Here is a 20,237-nt window from a genome sequence, read left to right as displayed (position 1 = left end):
TCAGGGATGGGATACAACCAAGGTAACAAGGAACGCATTAATGCTAGAGAAGAATTATGTATGAAAGAGCTTAACGTTTTAGAATGTGTAAACTGTACATTTATGCACTTCTAATGCCTAATTAATTAGAAATAGGAAGAAAAGCAAAACGTCTGTGTGCTGCAGTAAGCAATGACAGAAAAACAGCAGAACTAAAAACATTTAACAGTATCTTTCATTCTAAATACAAAATCCTCACATCTACATATTAACGAGAGCTATGGTGAAACTCATTACAGGCAAACTGGACGCAAAGAAATCTTATTAGCTCAAGAAGTAAAGAGTCATCCGATTCACTAAGAATTAAATAAGAAAATGTCATACACTGAAGTCTAAAATTAGCTCACAAATTGACATTAAACCCTCATAGGATCATAGAATAACTCAAGTTGGAAGGGGCCCATAAGGATTGAGTCCAAAATTACAAGCAGCTGATTAAGTTTTCCTGAATACTCTAGATTTACTTCATATTGCATGGCCATGTGGTCTGGAAAAACCTATTTCTTTAAAGAAGCTCCTGTACTGACTTTGGAGACTCACCTGGAATGGCCTGAAATTAGTACTTTAGAAATAAGCAACTCTGAGCTCTGGCTTTAGCTTTCCCCAACCCCACAACACTGATCCCAGCATTCCAGAGTTCCCTCACATCCAACATTCTCCATCTCATCCGCCTCCTCTCCCATGATCACGGGCCCATCTCCCTGCTTATTTTTTTCTTCAGGCTACTCAAGAAATACAGGCTGCTGACCACCAGCCAATACAAGTGTCCTGATTAGTTCCCCACTAGGGAACTAAACTGGTCTCACCTACCAGGACGCTCATTTTCACGTAACACAATGTGGTATCTTTGAACTCTACCTGCCTTCAAAATAGCAAAAAAACTGATGAAATGGCTCAAAACTTCTTAGGGTTGTTAGCTGGCAAACGAACAGTACAATGTAGAAATCCCTCCTTCTTCACAAATACATTAAAAAAACTACTGCCATAACATAAGCATTTGAAGGGAGTTATGATAAACCTTTCAAAAGGAGGCTCCATCTGATTTAACAGAATCGAGACTAATTTCAACCTACACAGTCACAGAGGCTTGATCACTTTCCCTTCCCCAATCTAGTGTCTTTGTTTTATAGCTCAACATGGAATGCTCAGAAGGTAACACTGGAAGCTTACTTCCCAAACCATATACAACTAAGCCATATATTCCAAACAATAAAACACAGGAAGATAAATCAGACACTTCCAACTTGCCATTCAAAAGGCCTATTAAGAGAATTTTAAATGGCTAAATCCTACAAACCACCTGGCTTACATATCTACTTTCATATTAGTGAGCTCCAACATAAACACCAAATCTTAGCAATTTGGAGGATCACACACAATTGCAACACGTTGGCCTTGTGAGTACTGCAAGAAACATTGAGATTACTCAGAAAATTCACCTTTGTCTCCAAAATGTCAATGCTTGTCAGTTATCTTCTAAATATTTGACTGAATCTCCTTTTTTTTGTATTCAAAAGTTATGCCATTGAGTCTCACAGCGCAAAATTATTTTAGGACCAGACTGTGGCACTTCTTAGCCACACATTACACTGAGAAAACAGTTTCATCAGAAAGCCAACTTCAAAAGGGTAACCAGTACACCAGTTACAGAGCAAGGCACAGCAAACGATTAAACTGGCAATTAAATATACCGTCTCAATGAAGATGCTACCATATACTGCCTCATAAAATGTGCTTTTTTAATCAATTATAGTTCTGCTTTTTTACAATTATTTATAGACGCTAGTAAATTTTGTGTATTTTGTAAAAAGAATGCAATTCTTGCAGCAACACTTCCAAGAGCTGTTATCGAACATTAAAGTGAAAATTTTAATTTGGCCCCAGATAGCCAATTTAGCAATTGTTATAATGATAACTATGTTATATGTAATAAATAACCGTGTATTTTCACAAATCTTCTATTTATGACTAAAACATCAATTCTGCAAAACATTTGCTTAATTGGTATGCTGCATTCGTACAAAGCTCCTTTAATTTAAGGAGGCTCTGGAAATGTACAGCAATCTAGAACCCATAAATGGATTCAAGTCATTAATTTGCTTATAGAAGAAAATGATAGAAAAGTTTGAGACAATTATGCAAAAAAGTTTGCACAAATCTTGCTTTTCAGTGTTGGCACATATATCTCTCAACATCCTTTCTGAATAATGCTTACAACACGTTTGTCAGCATTGCTATTTTCAGAGGGGAGCTTTCAAGCTACATTCTTTGCTTCCATAGCTGTTTGAAAGGGTCTTACAAAGCACTGGGATTTTCTGTGTATGATACAGTTAGGAATCCGTTTTTCCCATTTTACATTAGTGAATTAAACACTAATTAGAAGAACAAAAGGAAAACATAAGGTAAATAAATCCAGCCAGCACGCTTGTCACTGTTCTGTGTCTTTTTTGTTCAGTGGGCCACCTAAGCAGAAATGACAGGACCTCAGCCAGCATCAGCATCCCGCTGTCAGGGGCTCTGCACAGCCCAACCCCACAGAGCTGTCCCAGAGCAGAGGTATGAGACTTCTTGTGCGGATCCCCGTGCAATAGAGGGGGGGTGTGCTGGGGCAGGACTGAAGGGGACGCAGCGAACGGAAGGGAGGGTAGCTGTAAACTCAGGGTAACAGAATCAGAGACATCTGTGAAGGCACTGCATAACTTGTGACAGGTGACGGTTCTGTTCCTGCTGGAGGGAATCCTGTGGTCAGGTCATAAAGGGACAAAGATACCACAGCAACAGTTCATTTTTCTCCCCTCAAAAAACAAGCCCCCAGAACAACAGCGGCTTGAAGATATGAACACAGAATCTCAACCAGAATATCCGGGTAGCAGAATTTACACTGTAATATTAATGATACTCAAAGCTTCCAGATAGGCCATAGAGCACTTCACAAATAAATTGCCTCCGCAAAAACAAGAGCCTAGGCTTCACTGATAACAAGTCAGACTACGTAATTACTAAGCTTAATAACTTGAACTTGAGGATCCTTATTGAAATTCCTTTAAAGTTCTGTATAAAACTTAAATTCAACCTAGTGCAAAACTGTGGTTTTATGTATGGGCAGAAAAGATGTTTGGAGGGAGCCTGAGTATAAGATTTCAAATTATGTTCACGTAACATTCACCACTAAAAATTTTCCTTTTAGTAATGATACCAATAGACATGCAATTGATTCAAGAATAACCTGCTAGTTATTTCAGAATTAAATTCTGGTTAAATGAATTCTTCCTGCTTTCTCTGAACTCTGGAGATTACTTTTTTTCCTTATCATAGGAAGTATAATCCACTTACATTCCCCCTGTCATATGAAGGAATTTATCACCACATAAGTTTGTACTTAAACTGTGGTTAAAATACAAAACGTTATAAAATTTTCTAACTGCTACTTTTGAGCTACACATCTATATCAATACTGATGCTGCAGGGCATATAATTGACCACTATGTGAATCAGAAGGAAGTTCATTATCTGTATGAGAAACATTGTAGGCTAGGAGCATTTGGAACCATTTTTACCTTCCTCTGAAGCTTCTGGCATTGGCTTTGATAGAGTCAGGCTACCAGACTTGATCATTATTCTGATCTGTTATGGCCTACGTGGTACATACAGTCTGGGTCAGCCTTGCTGGCCACTGGAGGTCACCGTTCCTCTAGAGAAATATCAGATAGAAAATCAACATTCAAAACTCCCTGTGGAAAAGACCCAATGACACTAACGGACAATTGAAAGTCACAATTTGTTTTCATGCAACACATCCTCAGTGACAACAGTGCTAAATGACAAAGTGACAAGCCTGTTTTAATGTGAGGGTTTGTATGGAGCTCGAAATTCCTCAAAGTTTTGTTTTCGTTTCAAGTACATTGGTCGGGCTATTAGCCAACCAACATGTGCCTATTGCTGGGAAAGAAGCAGACAGTCTTCTCTTTCTGTTTCACCATCTTTTGAAATACTAAATGCTAGACAGTATTTAGTACCAGTTGCAACTCTTTTTTTTGAAAAATCATTTGGTATCTGCTCATACAAAAGCAAAGCCCAACTTTCTGTTGATGTTAATTACTGTGAAGCTTCCAGTAAGCCAAGTTCCACTTTAAGGAAATGGTAGCTCTGCAGCTCGCACTGTGTCTGCATTCTCTTCCACTGACTAAAGCTAGACCATCTCATTAGCCACGCTGTACATAGGTTTTTCTTCTGAGATTTAAAAAGTTCACCACACTGTTCAGGTTTCCATTCATTATCCACACTACTATTTCCAGCAATCTGACAGCAATTTCCAGACGACTTCTGCTTTTGAGCCAAACACGGCAAACCACAGCAGCCTAGCAATATGAAAGAGTGCTACGGATATACATCCCCCGCCTTTTTTTAATAAATTAGTGAATTTCAAACACAAAACCTGTATAAGTTTAAACTTCCCACTTGGACATCTGTCTCGTCAAGTTACAATATTTACTTTGGTTTATGGAAATTACCGATTTTTCTGCAGTGAGAAATTTAATATTTTTGAGTTAACATATTTCGCCCGCTTCAGTCCCAGTAAGACAGCAACAGAACTCCACAGATGAGATGGAATAGTCTGTTCAGAGCACAGGAAATTCAGTAACAGAGTCAGAGATCACGAGGGTCATCTGGAACCACTGAGAATTAACAAGTTATGGGGCTGATCATTTGATAATCTCTCTCCCGAGATGGGAAAGGAAATGTACATACTACTTCAATCCAGGCCTCTACCCTGTTTCAGTAAAACCTTCATTATGCTTTCTCCCTTTAAAGTATGTATCTATGTTGCTATAAGACAGAAGTGATTAATCTGTCCCAGCATGCTTTCATGTCAGATATGTACTTTCCTATTCAGGGTGCCTAGGAAGAAAACTCTTTAAGGACTCCAACCCTTTAATCTGTAGGGAGGCAACAGGGATTTTCCTGGATAAATTTCAGAAAATGTTGAATTCATGCACTCCCTTATTTAGGCTGGTTTTTTTGCTGTAGATCCAAATCATATTCCCGCTTCCTTTTCAAGAAATAGTATCAGCTTCAGGGGGGCCGAACAAATCTGGAACTTGCGTGCAAGCATTTCCAGAATAGAATGAGGCAGCAAAGCAGCAGTTTTTCACTGCAGACATAAGAGTTGGTGACAAGAAGATGAAGCAATTTCGTATTTTTCTGTAGAGGATAGAAAACCAGTTTATTTTCCTCTCTTTACTTAAAGGAGTACTATCCCAGGCAGAATCACCCCATTTGTACGATTTTACAGTTGTGAAAACACATTCAGTAAAATGTATACATTATATACAGTTTGCATAGATTTTAACCATAATTAAGTTTAAAATAGCTCCAAAACCTTTTGACAATCCACCTCAACTAGGGATCTTTTTACTTCTCTGCCTCACTTCATTCCTAGCTTAAATTCCATCCTCACAGTATTCACATGTGGATCACATTCATCATATCCTATTTGCAATTACAACAAATTCAGTAAAATACATTGTTACAGTGACTGACAGTACTTAAGCCATCTGTTAACTGCAGTTCAGTGCTTTATTGTCCATTAACCCAAGAGACAGGAGATTAAAATGATGTTGTTTATCTTCAGTAAAAAGACAAAGTTAGTAGGACAACTAAACTTTCAAAAATAATAATCCAGGGCAGCAGTAATTACATTTCAAAAGCCCTCAAAGCTGTAAGAAAATGTCATGTTCATGATGAGTAAACTTAACCAGTTTTGTTGTAATTAAAAAGTCATACATGTTTTGTCAGAATTCCTGTAGAAAGATGTGAATGGGCATTTTTCTTTCTGATCCCTTACCACAGACCCTATCACGGATCACTGCCCAAGATTAGAGAGTCAGCTCTGACTTCTCTGGTCTTCTAGTTAGTGTGGCAGTGGTAAGTTTTTGAAGGCTTGTAGTATTAAGAGTAAAGGCGGCTGAAAATAGTTAGAAAATGGGAAAATTCATTTTGATCATAATTGGAATTTCATTTGAAATTTGTCTGGAAGGATCTCTACAATCTCTAAATTTCATGAACTGATCCAAAACCCCCCTTCCTCCCCCATAAGTGCAAGTAAAGATTTTTTTTTTTTTTGGTCCAGCCATCTGAGTCTGGAAGTAGCAGTTTTCAGGCAGCAGATGATGGGTCAATTATTATCCAAAGGCAGCTCTGATGCAAAGCGCCTTGCTCCTTTTGCTAGATTTACTCTTGACCAGAGACCATTCTTCCCGTGAGTTCTCATGGTGTACTCAGCTTGCTTCTTGGCTCCAGCGTCTCCGCAGGTCTGGATGAAATACGCTGAAAAGAAGGATCTTCCACACCTAGATCTGTGAATTCTCTTAGAGGTCTTGCAGATCCTTCACACTCCTTAGCTGTATCAGACTAGCACTGAATAGCAGTCCATGTCATTAACAGCCTTTTGAAGGCTTTTGCTGAAGCAGGCTCTCCAGCTAGGACGAGGAATGCGTTACACCTCATGCCTGTATGCCATGAAGTTCAGCTGCGTTCTGCGGAGGCCTCCGAGTTGCTGCGTGCCAGTAACATTGACAACTCGAGCTATGAAGGCCGTACGTCATGCACACGTTCTCCCCAGAACATGCCAAGTAAAATGGGCAAACTGTACATCTCCCAGAAAAATCCTTTTGCCACCATCTGATGTAACATTTTTCTTAATCTTCCTGGTCATTCTTAAGGACTATATATAAACTATTGTCACTTTTGAGAAAATTATTCAAATGTAAACAGTAGATTTCCCCCATTTAAAACAGAAGTTTGTACAAACTGTATCAGTTCCCAAACTCTTAATTTGACATATTTTATAGGTCAGTTTCATAGGAAAAAAGAGAAAGCTTCTGTGTGTTTCAAAGCAACACTAACAAAAAAGTCAAATTTACACAAATAACAAAACCGCATACTCAAAGCAGAAATAAATTCTTACAGTAACATTTTCTGTAATAATTAACACAAGAACTCTACAATTTCAACTACATTAAATGCTATTGGAGAGAAAAGTCAAGATACCTAAGTAATATACATTGCTAAGCCGGGCAATAGACACCCATATAATTAGTGCTCTGCATTTAAAAATAGAAGTCCATAAATAATTCAGCTATTTAAGTTTTCTCTAACTTGGCAGATTACACTCAGGACTGAAAAATTCCCACACAGATGCTTACCGCTGCAATACAAGAGTTAGCACAACATATTTACTTCCCTTCTTGAGGAAAAGCATTTGTGTGCAACTAGAGGAGACTTATTTCTGATATATCACAGGCCAAATAAAAATTGCAATTCTAATTTAGATCTTAAGACCCAGATTTCTACTTTAACATTCTGTAGAGCTGCAGAGGACATCTGTAATAAGTAAAACTCACAATTTAGGAATATCAACATACAAGTATGGGAAAGTTACTGATTATATTTAGCAGAAAAGGAAACTTATTGCAGATTAACTGCAACACATTTATACAGAGTAAATAACTTACTTGAGAATTAGCCTTTAACCTGGAAGTCTTATCACCACAGCAGTGGAGACAAAAATCTGTCATGTAGTCGAATTTTTAGTAGCACAGATACCAATATTCTAATTCTAAAATTTATATTCAGTTTAAAAAAAAAAGCCTAAGTCACAACCTCCATCGCCTAACTTGAAAGAACAGGTAAGCATACTGTAAGTGAAAAGTAGTTAGCTGTGACCAAAACAATTACTTGTATTACCAACACAGGTAGGAAATCTGGTTTTAGGGCCAGGACATCTCACTATGCTTGGCACAGGGTAAACAACAAAAAGGTGATCAATCACAGAAAAATCTGGCATTCTAGGTCTAAGAGAAGAGCATGATGAGTACAGATGGAGACAGGAGGAAGCCATGAAACCAACTGTGTGGTAGTGAATCTCAGTGCATCAACATCCCATCAGTTACCAGGTCTTAGAAAGCATGACAAAATGAAAGACGTAAGGAAGACAAAATTAGCTCCTCCCAAATGAGAATGGCAGCATGAAAGAAACAGCAAAATGAATACTTAAAAATTGAATTAGGGTGGTAAGACTGTCACTATGAGTCAGTCATAGCTATACATTAACATTTCAACAGCAAGGCATTCAACTAGATGTTAAACATCAGACTGCCTCTTATGTTATACTCAGTAAAGCATAAAAGCACTTCTAAATAAATTATAACTTGAGAAAATCCGTGAAAAAATACATTGGTACAGCTCTAAAAAAATCTTACTGCTTCTGTACACAGCTAACAGTAGCCATGGCTTTGTAGTTCTTTCAGCATATACTAGATAAATACCATAAAAACAGGCACTAGGATAAGAACAGAGTTTATAGAATCATGGAATCATTAAGGTTGGAATAGATCTCTAAGAGCATCAAGTCAGCCACCCTACATACAGAGTGAGCAATCTAAAATGTTCTTAGCTGTGCCACACACAACTTGGATGACTAACACCAGGAAAAAAATGTTTATGGTATATGTGTTCATTTTATTTATTTTTCCATCTAACTGAAGCGTCACAAAGAATTTTTTAATCAGCATTAGACTCTTGTTTCCTTGTGTTTCAACTTGAAAAGCTTTGGAAAAGCTTTAAGTCAAAACCTTTTCTACTCATCACCTGCATTTCAAAGAAAATTCTATTAACTAAAAAAGCTTTCCAAATATTTTTTCCTGAATATATTTCCTAACACCCTTATTAGCAATTTAGCTTAAAATTTATCTGACATTTTAGATCCTCCCACGCAGCACTGTCCGAATATCACAACAGCACAACCACCTAATTAAATATGCATTTAAAAAAAATTATCAAAGCTTTCAGCCAAAAAAATAGGTAAAAAAAAAAATCAGCATAAATGTTGACCAAGAAGTACCATTTGCAATTAAGAGTTTCTTATACAAATAAACAAAATACAAATCCAAGTCTTCTCTCTTCCCCCCTCTCAACAACTCCACAAAACAGAAGAGAAGCCCTGCAGTACATCACGCTTATGCCCTACCACAAACTCCAGCAAGTTGCATTATAGCACCACTAGGTAGCTGACAAAAAATAACACTTAGGCTTAAGGGAGAATAGAAAACAAGCGATGTCTGACAAAATTAAAGACAGCCTTCATCACATGAATAATTCTGTAAACACCAAGTATTTTCAAACACTAGCTCCTTCTGTAGTAATGCCTTCTCTGAAGAATGTTAACAATGAAAGTCTGAACAGCAGGCTTCAAAGTAAAAATGCAATCGTGCAGTTTTCGCTCCTCTGAACCTCTTCCATGTTATTACAGGCACTGCTGCCTGCCTGTTTCGACGCTTCCTGTAGACTTCCTAGGACTACGAAATACAACGTGCATATTTTTTTACTGCTCAACTAGGGATTAAAAAACATAATGCTGCCAAGGCAGTGTCCCTGGCTTAATTGGTTTATTGCTCAAGTGTTAATGAATGTAATAATGTCATTTCTGTGATGATTTTCTACGATGAAGACAGAAGTAGGCACAATTACCAAGTTTCATAGAATGGTAAGGGTTGGAAGGGACCTTAAAGATCATCTAGTTCTGACCCCCCTGCCATCTTCATGATGCTGGAGGTGCCTCTAAAGCCCTCTGCTGTTGCAAATGTTTCTATCTGCAACTACCTCGCTGCTCTGATTTACGAGGCCAGCAATTTTTCTACCGTACGGTCTGCACCAAGGAAGCTTGTTTCCAACAAGAGACAGTCAAAACAGCAGTGGGGAGGGAGCAGCAACTGGCCAAGACCTGGCGAGACAATTTCAATAAAATTTTGTGCTTGTAAAACCACTGAAATGCAAGTCATGCACTAAATGCACTAAAAACTTCCCTCACAAGAGCTGTAAAAGAAAACTTGAAAGTAGTAATCAAAGAATCATTTCAAATAACCACACTGCTTTCAAGCCACATCCTTGAAAAAAGCCAAACCAGGACCTTATCCTGCTCATGCCTACTCATGTTACTAAACCCTGCTGCCTACCTGCATAATCCTACAGATTTCAAGAATTATATAATCTGTAAATTCAGTCTTTTTTTTTTTTAAATATACTGCAAGTAGACTACAAACGCTTCATGTACCTGAAGCGCCTCATCTTCCATGGTTGTGTCTAAACCAGTTTCATGACACTTCACTCGGTCCACTGGCTGTGTTAATCAGCTGCTAACCTCCCTGCCAAGGCAGAAAGGTTCCTACTCAGAGCAATGCAGTACTGGAACAGCATTCCAACAGGTTCTCTTCACTAGGCCCCACTTCTTTTTTCCATGGAGCCTGAAATGTTTACTAACAGGACAATACGAAATGACCAGCCGGCATAGTAAGGCGCTGAATTCTGATACAGAAAATCTGTACAGTCCTTCACACTACAATTGCAGGCACCTTGCTTGTATGCTGGGTAAATTTCATAGCAGCAGAACCCAGTGCATGAGCTTGCAGAATCTCCAAATAGAAACAAAGGAATAAATGGTTCCACCAATGCCATAATATGTTTTTTAAAATGTTCTCTAAAATTCATCACGTATTAAAAATGATGCCCACAAGTTGTAACCATTCTTAAGAGTTTGGAAGCAAGCCAGATTTTTGGTCACGAAATAAAGCTCGTTTCCATCATGTTATGTGACCTGGAGAAAGCAAAATAGCTTTTACACTTAGGGAATTGAATTTCACTGTTTTTAATTGGGTTGCTACACACACACACAATTAATAAACTAAAAGAATCTATTCCTTTAAAACACATATAAACAGAAGTAATTATCTTTACCAGATCCCAGTCTATGCTGCGGAAAAATGTATGAGACTTGATATCAGAAAATCCTGTCTGCAGCTGACAACCAAGCCTTTCTTTGGGATCCTGCGGAAAACACAGAAACTCGTATGACATACTCCAAGCCAGTTACAGGCCCTGTTTGTCAAGAGCCCACATACATGACTCCAGCATTCCTTATTACTACACAAGCTGCTGCTGAGATACACATATGACGGCTATCAAGGGATTTTTGTTCTTTTTCTTTTTAAATGAAGCTTATTTGAAATTTTTTTTAAATTATATTTTACAACTTTAAAAATAGATTTATTTAGTAATGTGTAATTCATATCCTTCTTTCCATTAAAAATTATAATGGCTCTACAGATTTCAATCAGCTAAATAAAATGAATAGTAAGTATTACAGAAAAGAGTTTATAAACAAGCCTATCACTATGTTTTCCTCTAGGTGCAGGCTTTTAAATCAAGTGTGTGCTGTGGAATTCCCTCAGCAAATTAGCAACTAAGAAGTGGGTTTTTTTAACATACAGGATACCAAGGTTTTACAGATTTTTCTTAACAGTAAGCAGATTAACTTCTTAACCGTATTGCTTTCAACAGGAAGCTCTGACTTCCAGATCTTAGATGCTAAAAATAAGAGAATGTTATTTACCTTGTTTAAAAATCCTTTTAACACATGGGAAGCCTTGACAGAAAGAAACCTTGGAATCCGGATTGGCTTCTCAAGAATAACTGTTACAGGTTTAAAAACAGCAATACTGTTTTTTAGATTATGACATTGACCATGATTTCAATACAAACACTGTATTATTTAAATATGCTACCATCTGGAAAATGGGAAGATACAGAACTTATTTAAAATAATGCAAACAAAAGGTGCTACAGCAATTCAAGGCACTGTTACATTGACATTTCAACATTTCTAAAAGAAATGTTAGCGTCATTATCTTTTTCTATTATTTGGTATAAACAGGGAATAAAACTTATTCAGTGTCCACAGTACATGGAAAAGTGTGATTTCAAGGAATAGTTGTTTTGACATTAGGCTTGCCAAGACGACCATGGCAGATTCTGTTACATAACTGCAGTAACTGGTTTCGAGAATGGTTCTGCACATTGGGGAGTAGGCAGCTTCGCAATGCCCCAAGCTGTTACAGAGTTCCTATTGTAATCAACATGGCAACTATGACTACTTCTGTTTGAAAAATTCATATCACCATTCCTGAAAGGTAAAATTTAAAAAAATAATTCCATTCATTTCATCAGAAGTAAAAAAAAAAAATTTAAAAGTTATCTGGACCATAACTACAGGTTGGTATGTTTCTGTCAAGAAAGATCCTCTTATCCTCTCACGTAGCACTGAAGTTTAAAACTAATTCTTGGCCTGTGGACTGCCTTCTAACAAAGATACCATTCCACATAATTTCTGTCTGTTATTTCTGAACTGTGAATATTAAAAAAAAAAAAAAATAAAAAAAAAAAAAAATCTTTTTCTATCTGAAGGCTTCCTAATTCCAGACCATTTTATCCAAGTTCAACAAAATAAATTCCTGGGATGAAGAACTGAAAGTATTGGGGACCTTTACCTACAGTAGATCTACAGGCAGCTACAGGATAACAATGGAAAAGGAAAAGCTAACTGCCCTACTAGAACTGCTAATTTTCATTATTCCTCCCCCAAGAAAAAAAAAAAATCAAGATGACTATACCTTGAAAGAGGTAATCTTCAGTGTTCATGTCTGGATTGTCAGTGATAATATCAAACGGAGACCTTCCTGCCATCATTTCAAACATCAACACACCGAGAGCCCACCAGTCCACACTGAACCCTGTAAATATTTACAGAGCAGATTTTCAGCCAGGACTCCTTGAATCTAGGTGTTATCTCTCTCATATAAATGAAGCTTAATGGCCTGGTTCTACAAAGTACTGAAATTCTCTACTTTCACTGAAGCCACAGACATCATGACTTACACTGTCATTGGACGAGACCTGATAGAGTTTTCTGAATTGGGATTACAACGGTAATCTGTACAGGAGTTTGTAGGCATCTGCCAGACAGCAATGCTTCAATGAAAACTCAGTGTATTTACGCTGAAAAGTTACAGGTGATTTTTTTTTAAAAAAGTTGAACATTATCATATCTTATAACTAAATGACAGCTTCAACCTATTAGTCAAATCAGCTCACAAATAACACCACTAGTTAAAAAGACTATTAAACTTTTGAATTTTGCATGAGCAATAACTTATTATAGAATTCTATAAGCTCATCTGGCAGTAGCTGAGACATGAAGTTCTTCAAGGAGTGGACTTGGTTTTGCTACAGTATCATTTAATGGTTATTTTTTCAGGGAAAGCATAATTCAAAAGAAGCCGAAATGAGCGATTGTAAGAGAAAAAGAAAGATAGTCTTATCATTTCAGAAAAAAATTAAACCGTACAATATGCATTCAATTTTCTCAACATATAATGGTACAAAAATATGGAAATGTAAAAATAATTGTATATGAACCAACCTACAACTGTAATTTGCTTTGTGATTTATTAGAACTACAAATTACTTAGTCACAACTTACCATATTCTTCTCCTCTGAGGATCTCTGGTGCAATATAATTTGGTGTCCCACAGAAAGTGCTTGTAGTGTCACCAGGGCCCAAACCTTCCTACATGCATAAATCATTTCACAAATTAAAAGCTGACCTTCTTTTCCAGGAACTTTCCTGAATTAGACTTATAAAGCCAAGTTACTCAGGGAATCTAGAGATATTCCTTTCCAAAAAGGCAATGCTAGAGCAAAATCCATACTCATAGGGCTCGAAGCCGACTCAGCACTTTAGAGCTTACCTTCAGCAAATTAAATTGATTAAATCTGAGTCACAACATTTATAACAACATTTTTTGCTTACTATTTGCAGACACATTTTACAAAAAAATTCAGATCAAAACCAATTTGGAAGTCCTTTTCAACAGATGTTACAAAAAACCTAATTTTAGGAATGAAAGAATCAAACTTTCACACAACTGCGGCATTCCAAGCGAAGCCCCACAACACCTGCACTTTGGTAGTGGAGAAACATTCTAGTCAGCATTTTAAGAAATCGGTGCAATATCTGTTCTATGGAGAGAATGAGACAAGCTTTCCTCAATATGTCACTGTTACATGCCTTAACCACATTCTGGAATGCAATCCATACTCACAGGAGCACAGTTACTATGAGATTGAAAAGACCCTTTTAAAAACATACTTGTTTTAAAGATACATTTTCTAGCGTGGGTCACGTAGGAAACTATTTAAATAGATAAAAGAAATTAACTTGGGCAACAGGCCAAACTTCTTCTGTCCCCCCAAACCACCCACATTACTTGAAACACACAAAGGAAAAAATTACAAGTGTGGTTCTACTCTTCAAGCATCATTTTTCAGAATAAAGTTTCTATTTCAAAACCAAATTCTGGGCTCAGTAAAGCTAGCATTAAGGACAACTTTTCTCAGTTTTCTCTTAATATCACTGAATGCAGTATTTGACTTCAAAGCATAACCAGAGAGACATACCACCGAATCACAAAGCGATAAAAGAAAGGTAAGAAGAATCCTACCTTGCACATGCCATAATCTGTTAATTTGATATGACCCTCTGCATCTAAAAGAACATTGTCTAGTTTTAAGTCTCTGTAGATTATGCCTCTTTCATGTAGGAAGTTTAGAGCAATACAAATTTCAGCAGCATAAAATCTGTAATTAAACCAGAAAATTCATATTAGCATTAAGATCGTACAAAAGTTCGTGCAATTTATAAAAATTTGTTCTTAAAACATCACTTTGCAGTCAGGTTTTCTCTATCAACTGTATGCCAACAAAAAGCTACATTTATTCATAAGGACACTGATCTCCTATTGTCAAAGCATTCCTTAAACTAAATACGGGAAAGTATTTTTTTTAATGCTACTAATTAAGAAAATACTTTTTTATCCTACGGAATTTCCCCTGAAAATTCCAGGTATGATGTAGAAGATCTGTATTTTCAGCTTAAGAGTTATGATGAGACTTTATATAGTGCAAAACCATGCAAAATAGACTCTTTTTTTGTCTTCTCCTACCAACACTATATTAATTCAATGCAAGACCAAAATAAATAGAATAGTTATATCTTGTATCAACAGATCAAAGAAGCTTTACTTAAATATGAAACAATAAATAAAATTAAATAGAAATAACTGTTACTACTTATCAAATGCTGGCTTTCTTTAAAAAAGTATATAAATAAAATTAACATTTCTTCCCACGGCAATACATTCTAAACTTAAGAACCAACCTTTCGTTCTTTCTCTGCTACTCATTCTTTAATAGAATAGAGTTTGGAAAGCATATCATACAACATCGAACAACTACAACACAAAAACCCCGCTACAGTTGTGTTAGTAAAGTACCTTGCATGTTCTTCAGGAAGTTTTCTTTGCCGTTGCATATGAAACATAAGATCTCCCCCATTTACATACTCTATGACTAGAAACAATCTGAAAGTATATAACACAATTAATGGATTTCAAGGAGACCCAAAAAGAAAAGCTATTCTTATCCTTCCAATTTCAACCATTTTCACCTCCACTCTTGAATGAGACTTCTAGGTTTCTTACAGTTACAGAAACTATTTAAGAGAAAAAAAGAGAGTACTTATTTGACCCATATTATGTAGGATCACATCTTTTATTTACATGACAGACTAAATGTAAAGGAGAGGCAGCTGCATACAACAGGCTACTATTTGGTGTGAAACCTAGAGGACTATTTAAACAGTACAAACAACAGCATTTGCCTAATATAATGAGGAACTCACTGGGCGATAGATGTAAAAGCATGTAAGGATATACAGACTTTGTAAAAAGTTACTTAGCAATAATAGCTAAACCAGGGAAGTATGCTAGAAGATGACACATGGCAAAAAAGAAAGTTTATCCAAAAAAGGTTAAATTGTCATTCGTTTGCAAAAAGACACCACCACCACAGGTACATAGCAATCTCTTACTCAATGATGTTGATTCTTTTTACTTGTATGGAACCAACTACACCAGTGTAAAGTGGGCTCAGCAAGTGCACTGCTTTGAATAACATCTGATTGACTGGGGAAAAAAAAAAGCCTGCCTGCAACAATGCTGATTATTTAAAATAAAGGTTTTAAGACAAAAAAACACTTGAAATGATGCATCAGTTTAAATTCAAACCTTTCTTATTATAAGGTAATCAATCTGTAATCTGACACAGATTTCCCTGATTTAATAATTATTAAACTGCTACTCTTGTTGACTAAACATTGGTTTTTTTACAGCAAAGCCGCAGCATGAAATCCGAACAGCTTTGTAGGTGAAATGTAGTTTATATACATCTAAGACAACAAGGTTTCTGCATGAACAAAATCTAAAACTTCTCATGTGTATTTTTGATACAGTTTTGCCATTAAAAGGTCACCATCTTTTAAAAAATTATCATCATTAACAATAATTAATGAGTATCTAGCAATATTACAGAGATCAATATGTTTTGTGGAATTTGAGATATCAAATATATAGCCATAAAGCTTGCTGTTTGTGTTGGTTCAGTTCCTGAAAAGCTCCAACAGATCTACTGAAAGCAAGATGACAAAAGACTCACTTAAAATCATGTAACCCAAACTGACTTTCAAAAAAACCTAAGTTTTGTCTGAATGGCATACGACACAATCTTTTTTTCCAATTAAAGTTACATGATCCAACATATTATTAATTACACATACAAAATTATTTCTGTTAAATCCTATGATCATCACTGAACTCTTCCTGATACCCTGTTATGAAACACACTGTCATTCCTTGAAGAAAAAAAAATGTTCGATTTGTATAGACCGAGACAAAGAATCTGAGGACTGAGAGACTCAATTCACATATGTCCATCATTTATCAGAGATGAAAGCTAAATTTGGTGAGCTAGCAGGACAGATAATGAAATGCCACCCTCCCTTGACTTAGCCAAGACCTTTATCTGTAGAAAAAAGTGATTCAAAGGGAAGTGTAAAGGACCCACTTCTGTAACTCTCTACATAGCATATTCACTGAATGGAAGATCTGGGCACAGAAAGGCTGCAGCACGAAGGCTTATTAGTTCCTCTGTAGAACAAGTTTTTTGAAACAGTCTTCTCAAAACAAATGAGAAAAGTCAGCAGGGGAAAGAAATATATGTGGAATCAGCTATATAAAAAGAATTCTATTACAGTTTGCAGGAAAGGTTTCATGCTTGGGAAAATATGATCCAAGCAAGGCTGCCAAGGTCAGAGAGACCTACAGGACAGAAACATGCTGAGGGAAAGTTTCTTATGAAGGTTGCGGCTGTCCCAGGAGGCAGGATTTCTTTATACACCTAATTTTCCATGAGTTAGAAACTCATTTCCATATATTCACACACTGGAAAACAATTTGGAAAACACACGCTGCAGTCTCAGACCATTCTAACTGGTAACAACTCAAGATTTTTTTTCGCCTTTGAAAAGGATTCTTCATTTGAAACACTTAAAGCGTTAAAATCTTAAACCAGGAAAAATTATTGGACACAAACCACCTTGCAAGTCTTTCAGTGGCCTCCCACAAGAATATAAACACTAAACTAAAATTAAATAAACAATAAATAAAATAGATAACAATGCCATGAGTATTTTATTACAGCATTCCACAAAAGCCCCACACATCTAAATTCCCCAGTGACATACATAAGCATAGGCATAAAAGTTCTCCTTGATTTTCTTCATATTCCAGTTGCAAAATAAGAAGCAAATAACCCACTGTGGATTGTGCACACAAGGACAAAAAACTAGGATTTCAAAGTAGCTAAAAGTTTATTCAGCACTTTTCCAAAGGAAATCACATACTTCATCAATATGCGCTAAAGCCTCATAAGCCTCATATACGTAAACTTCATGTATATATAGGTTTTTAAGTTATTATTAAAAACTATTATTACTGAGCAGCCCAATTCTCAAGCTATTTTTAAAAAAAGAACTACAGTTTGGCCCTCTGAGCACTGATTCAGCCCTCCTCAGCAGAATCAGATATCATAAACTGTCTCTTACAAAGCTGCTTTACCCTGCTACCATCCTCCTATTCCTGAAGCCCCACAGCGTGTGCTCAGGAAGACAGCGCACGCTTCCTCCTCATTCTCACTCATCTTCTCCCTTCACATCCGCACCTGGAAAACCCTGCCTTTGTCTCCACACCACACTGGTTAAGCTACACTGCTAGAACTGGCTTTGCTGTAGTAGGGAATCCCTGGCAACACTAATGCTTCCTTCCAAAAATTACCGACCATGCGATGGCAGTGGTTACTTTGGCTTTATGAGAAGCAGTTAGTACAATGATCAAGATTTTAAAAACAAAATAATTGCAGATCTTTCTTACCGACTTGTTGTTTGAAAGCATGAATGTAAACCAACTAGGAATGGGTTACTGGATGCCTGTTCAAACACATGTTTCTCTGTCTGTACCCAATCAATATCCTGAAATAGAGTAATTGAACAATCAGAACTCCTGCTGGATAACCACTGCGGCTATTCCCAGAAAAAAAATTGTGAACATCTATGCTGCCTTACATATACCATCACTGTTACATATGTTCTTCAGACAGACAAAACCACCTAAAATCTGGAGGAAGTTATAAAACATTTTAATTCAATGATATATTCAGAAGTTTCTTAACCATTTGGAAAGGTCTGCACAAAATTTAAGCCATTTAAAAATATCATACATTTGCAATATTTGATACACTGCTCATACTGCTTCATAGAAATAAATTCAATTATCTTAGATAAATGATCCTAAGGCTACTGGAGCAACTCCTGCCAGTAACAAACAACGTGAATCTCCAGTTTGTAAATGGTTCAAATACACTGAACTTCATTTTCTCATCTGAAACTCAAAATAAATTCAATAAAACCACCAAAACCTGATTAGTTTGTCCAACCAAAATAATTCTTAAAGGTGTCACAGACTACCTTTAATACTTCAGCAGGGAGAAGTCCTGAACACCCAATGCAATACCATATAATAAAAACTTCTCAAAACCTGAATGATACTAGCACATTACTGCAAAATTCAGATCCATAAAAACAAAGCATTTAATCTTTTTTTTATAACCATACAAAATTTAAACTTTATGGACAACTGGGTTTAGCAGTAGATATTCACTCTTCATGCACTACACTGATCACGTTCCACCTCACAAACATTCAGCACCCTGCCAACAAATTATAAATACAATTATTCTAAAAATTCTCCATTTCCAACAGATACTTCTGTCTTTCCAACCAATGTGGGGGCAACAAAGAGAGATACTGAGAAACCAGGCCCTCCTGTCAAGGACAGTTAGTGAAACTAAAGTCTCAAAGCAGTTCAAGAAATGTCACCATCAAATTAAATAAATCTTAGGTTTTGTATTCAGACACTCCTGAAGATACAACACCTTGGAAGTGTAACCTGAGTCCAAACATGAGTCAAAAATCCAATTTTGAATAAAACAATAAACATGTCCACTTCTTTTGTTTTTACTGGCTGAGCTTCTCTAAGAGTCTTTAACCCCTTCATTATTGCACTTGTGTACTAGTACATTAGTGTTCTACTACAGCACTACTGTTAACAAGATTAACCTTAGAAAAATTTAATAGCAGAAGCCCAGGTATTTGACTTGCTTCAAGCTCATTTAGAAAAGAATCTTTACTTCTCTCCAATATCAACCATCACCTGGAAAGCACTAGCTAATTTAAACATACTAATACTTGCTATGTAATTAATTTTTTTCCTCCATGAAACACCTACTAGGTGAAATGTCCCTTACTGGCAAGATCTCATGCATTCACAGAATTCAGTGAATTTCCTATCAATTCCCAGAATTTCATAATGCAGCCTATCTTACAGAAAAGAAAAACCAATTAGCTCAATTTTCTATGTAATTATCTATGAGAATCACTACTCAAGAAAGACTTTTCTCCTCTACCTCTGATTCTCATGAACAACTGTATAACTCATTAAGTAACACTTCTCTTTCGCTTCTACCTTCTTGGAAAAACACATGTCAAAGGAAACAGTAAACAAACCACACAACAGTCTCTTTGGTCATAAAAAGAAACATCAAATAAATGAGGAAGCCAAAATATTTTAGAACTTTATAACTTTACTCTCCTAATCCAGGAATAATGACAAAAATGGCATCCAGAAAAACTGTTTGAAACTAGCAACACAAGCGGTACTTAAAATAATGTTTTGGGATTTTTCCATCATCTTACTTACAAGAAACCCAGTGTTCCTAACAGCATAAAATTAATACAACATCATAGCCTTAAAAACTGTATTCTATTTGAAATATTCACTTTCTATTGTAAGAATAA

General features: G+C 36.4%; 1 protein-coding gene across 4 annotated transcripts in view; it reads right to left on the bottom strand.

Annotated features, from left to right (window-relative positions):
• The window catches only part of PRKCZ (protein kinase C zeta), a 60,678-nt gene that overhangs the window by 3,906 nt on the left and 36,535 nt on the right, over window positions 1–20,237 (bottom strand). For all 4 annotated transcript variants that reach the window (XM_075437651.1, XM_075437650.1, XM_075437652.1 and 1 more), the window contains 7 exons: window positions 18,256–18,353; window positions 15,265–15,351; window positions 14,434–14,569; window positions 13,412–13,499; window positions 12,543–12,662; window positions 11,486–11,565; window positions 10,831–10,920 (listed from right to left, as the gene is read on the bottom strand). In XM_075437651.1, the coding sequence (XP_075293766.1) occupies window positions 10,831–10,920; window positions 11,486–11,565; window positions 12,543–12,662; window positions 13,412–13,499; window positions 14,434–14,569; window positions 15,265–15,351; window positions 18,256–18,353 (699 nt within the window). The remainder of the gene's footprint in view (window positions 1–10,830; window positions 10,921–11,485; window positions 11,566–12,542; window positions 12,663–13,411; window positions 13,500–14,433; window positions 14,570–15,264; window positions 15,352–18,255; window positions 18,354–20,237) is intronic.

The sequence above is a fragment of the Opisthocomus hoazin genome, chromosome 16 (assembly GCF_030867145.1).
Source record: "Opisthocomus hoazin isolate bOpiHoa1 chromosome 16, bOpiHoa1.hap1, whole genome shotgun sequence".
Taxonomy (NCBI): domain Eukaryota; kingdom Metazoa; phylum Chordata; class Aves; order Opisthocomiformes; family Opisthocomidae; genus Opisthocomus; species Opisthocomus hoazin.
The sequence above is the reverse complement of the archived record's forward strand: the minus strand, read 5'-3'. Positions and strand labels throughout refer to the sequence as shown.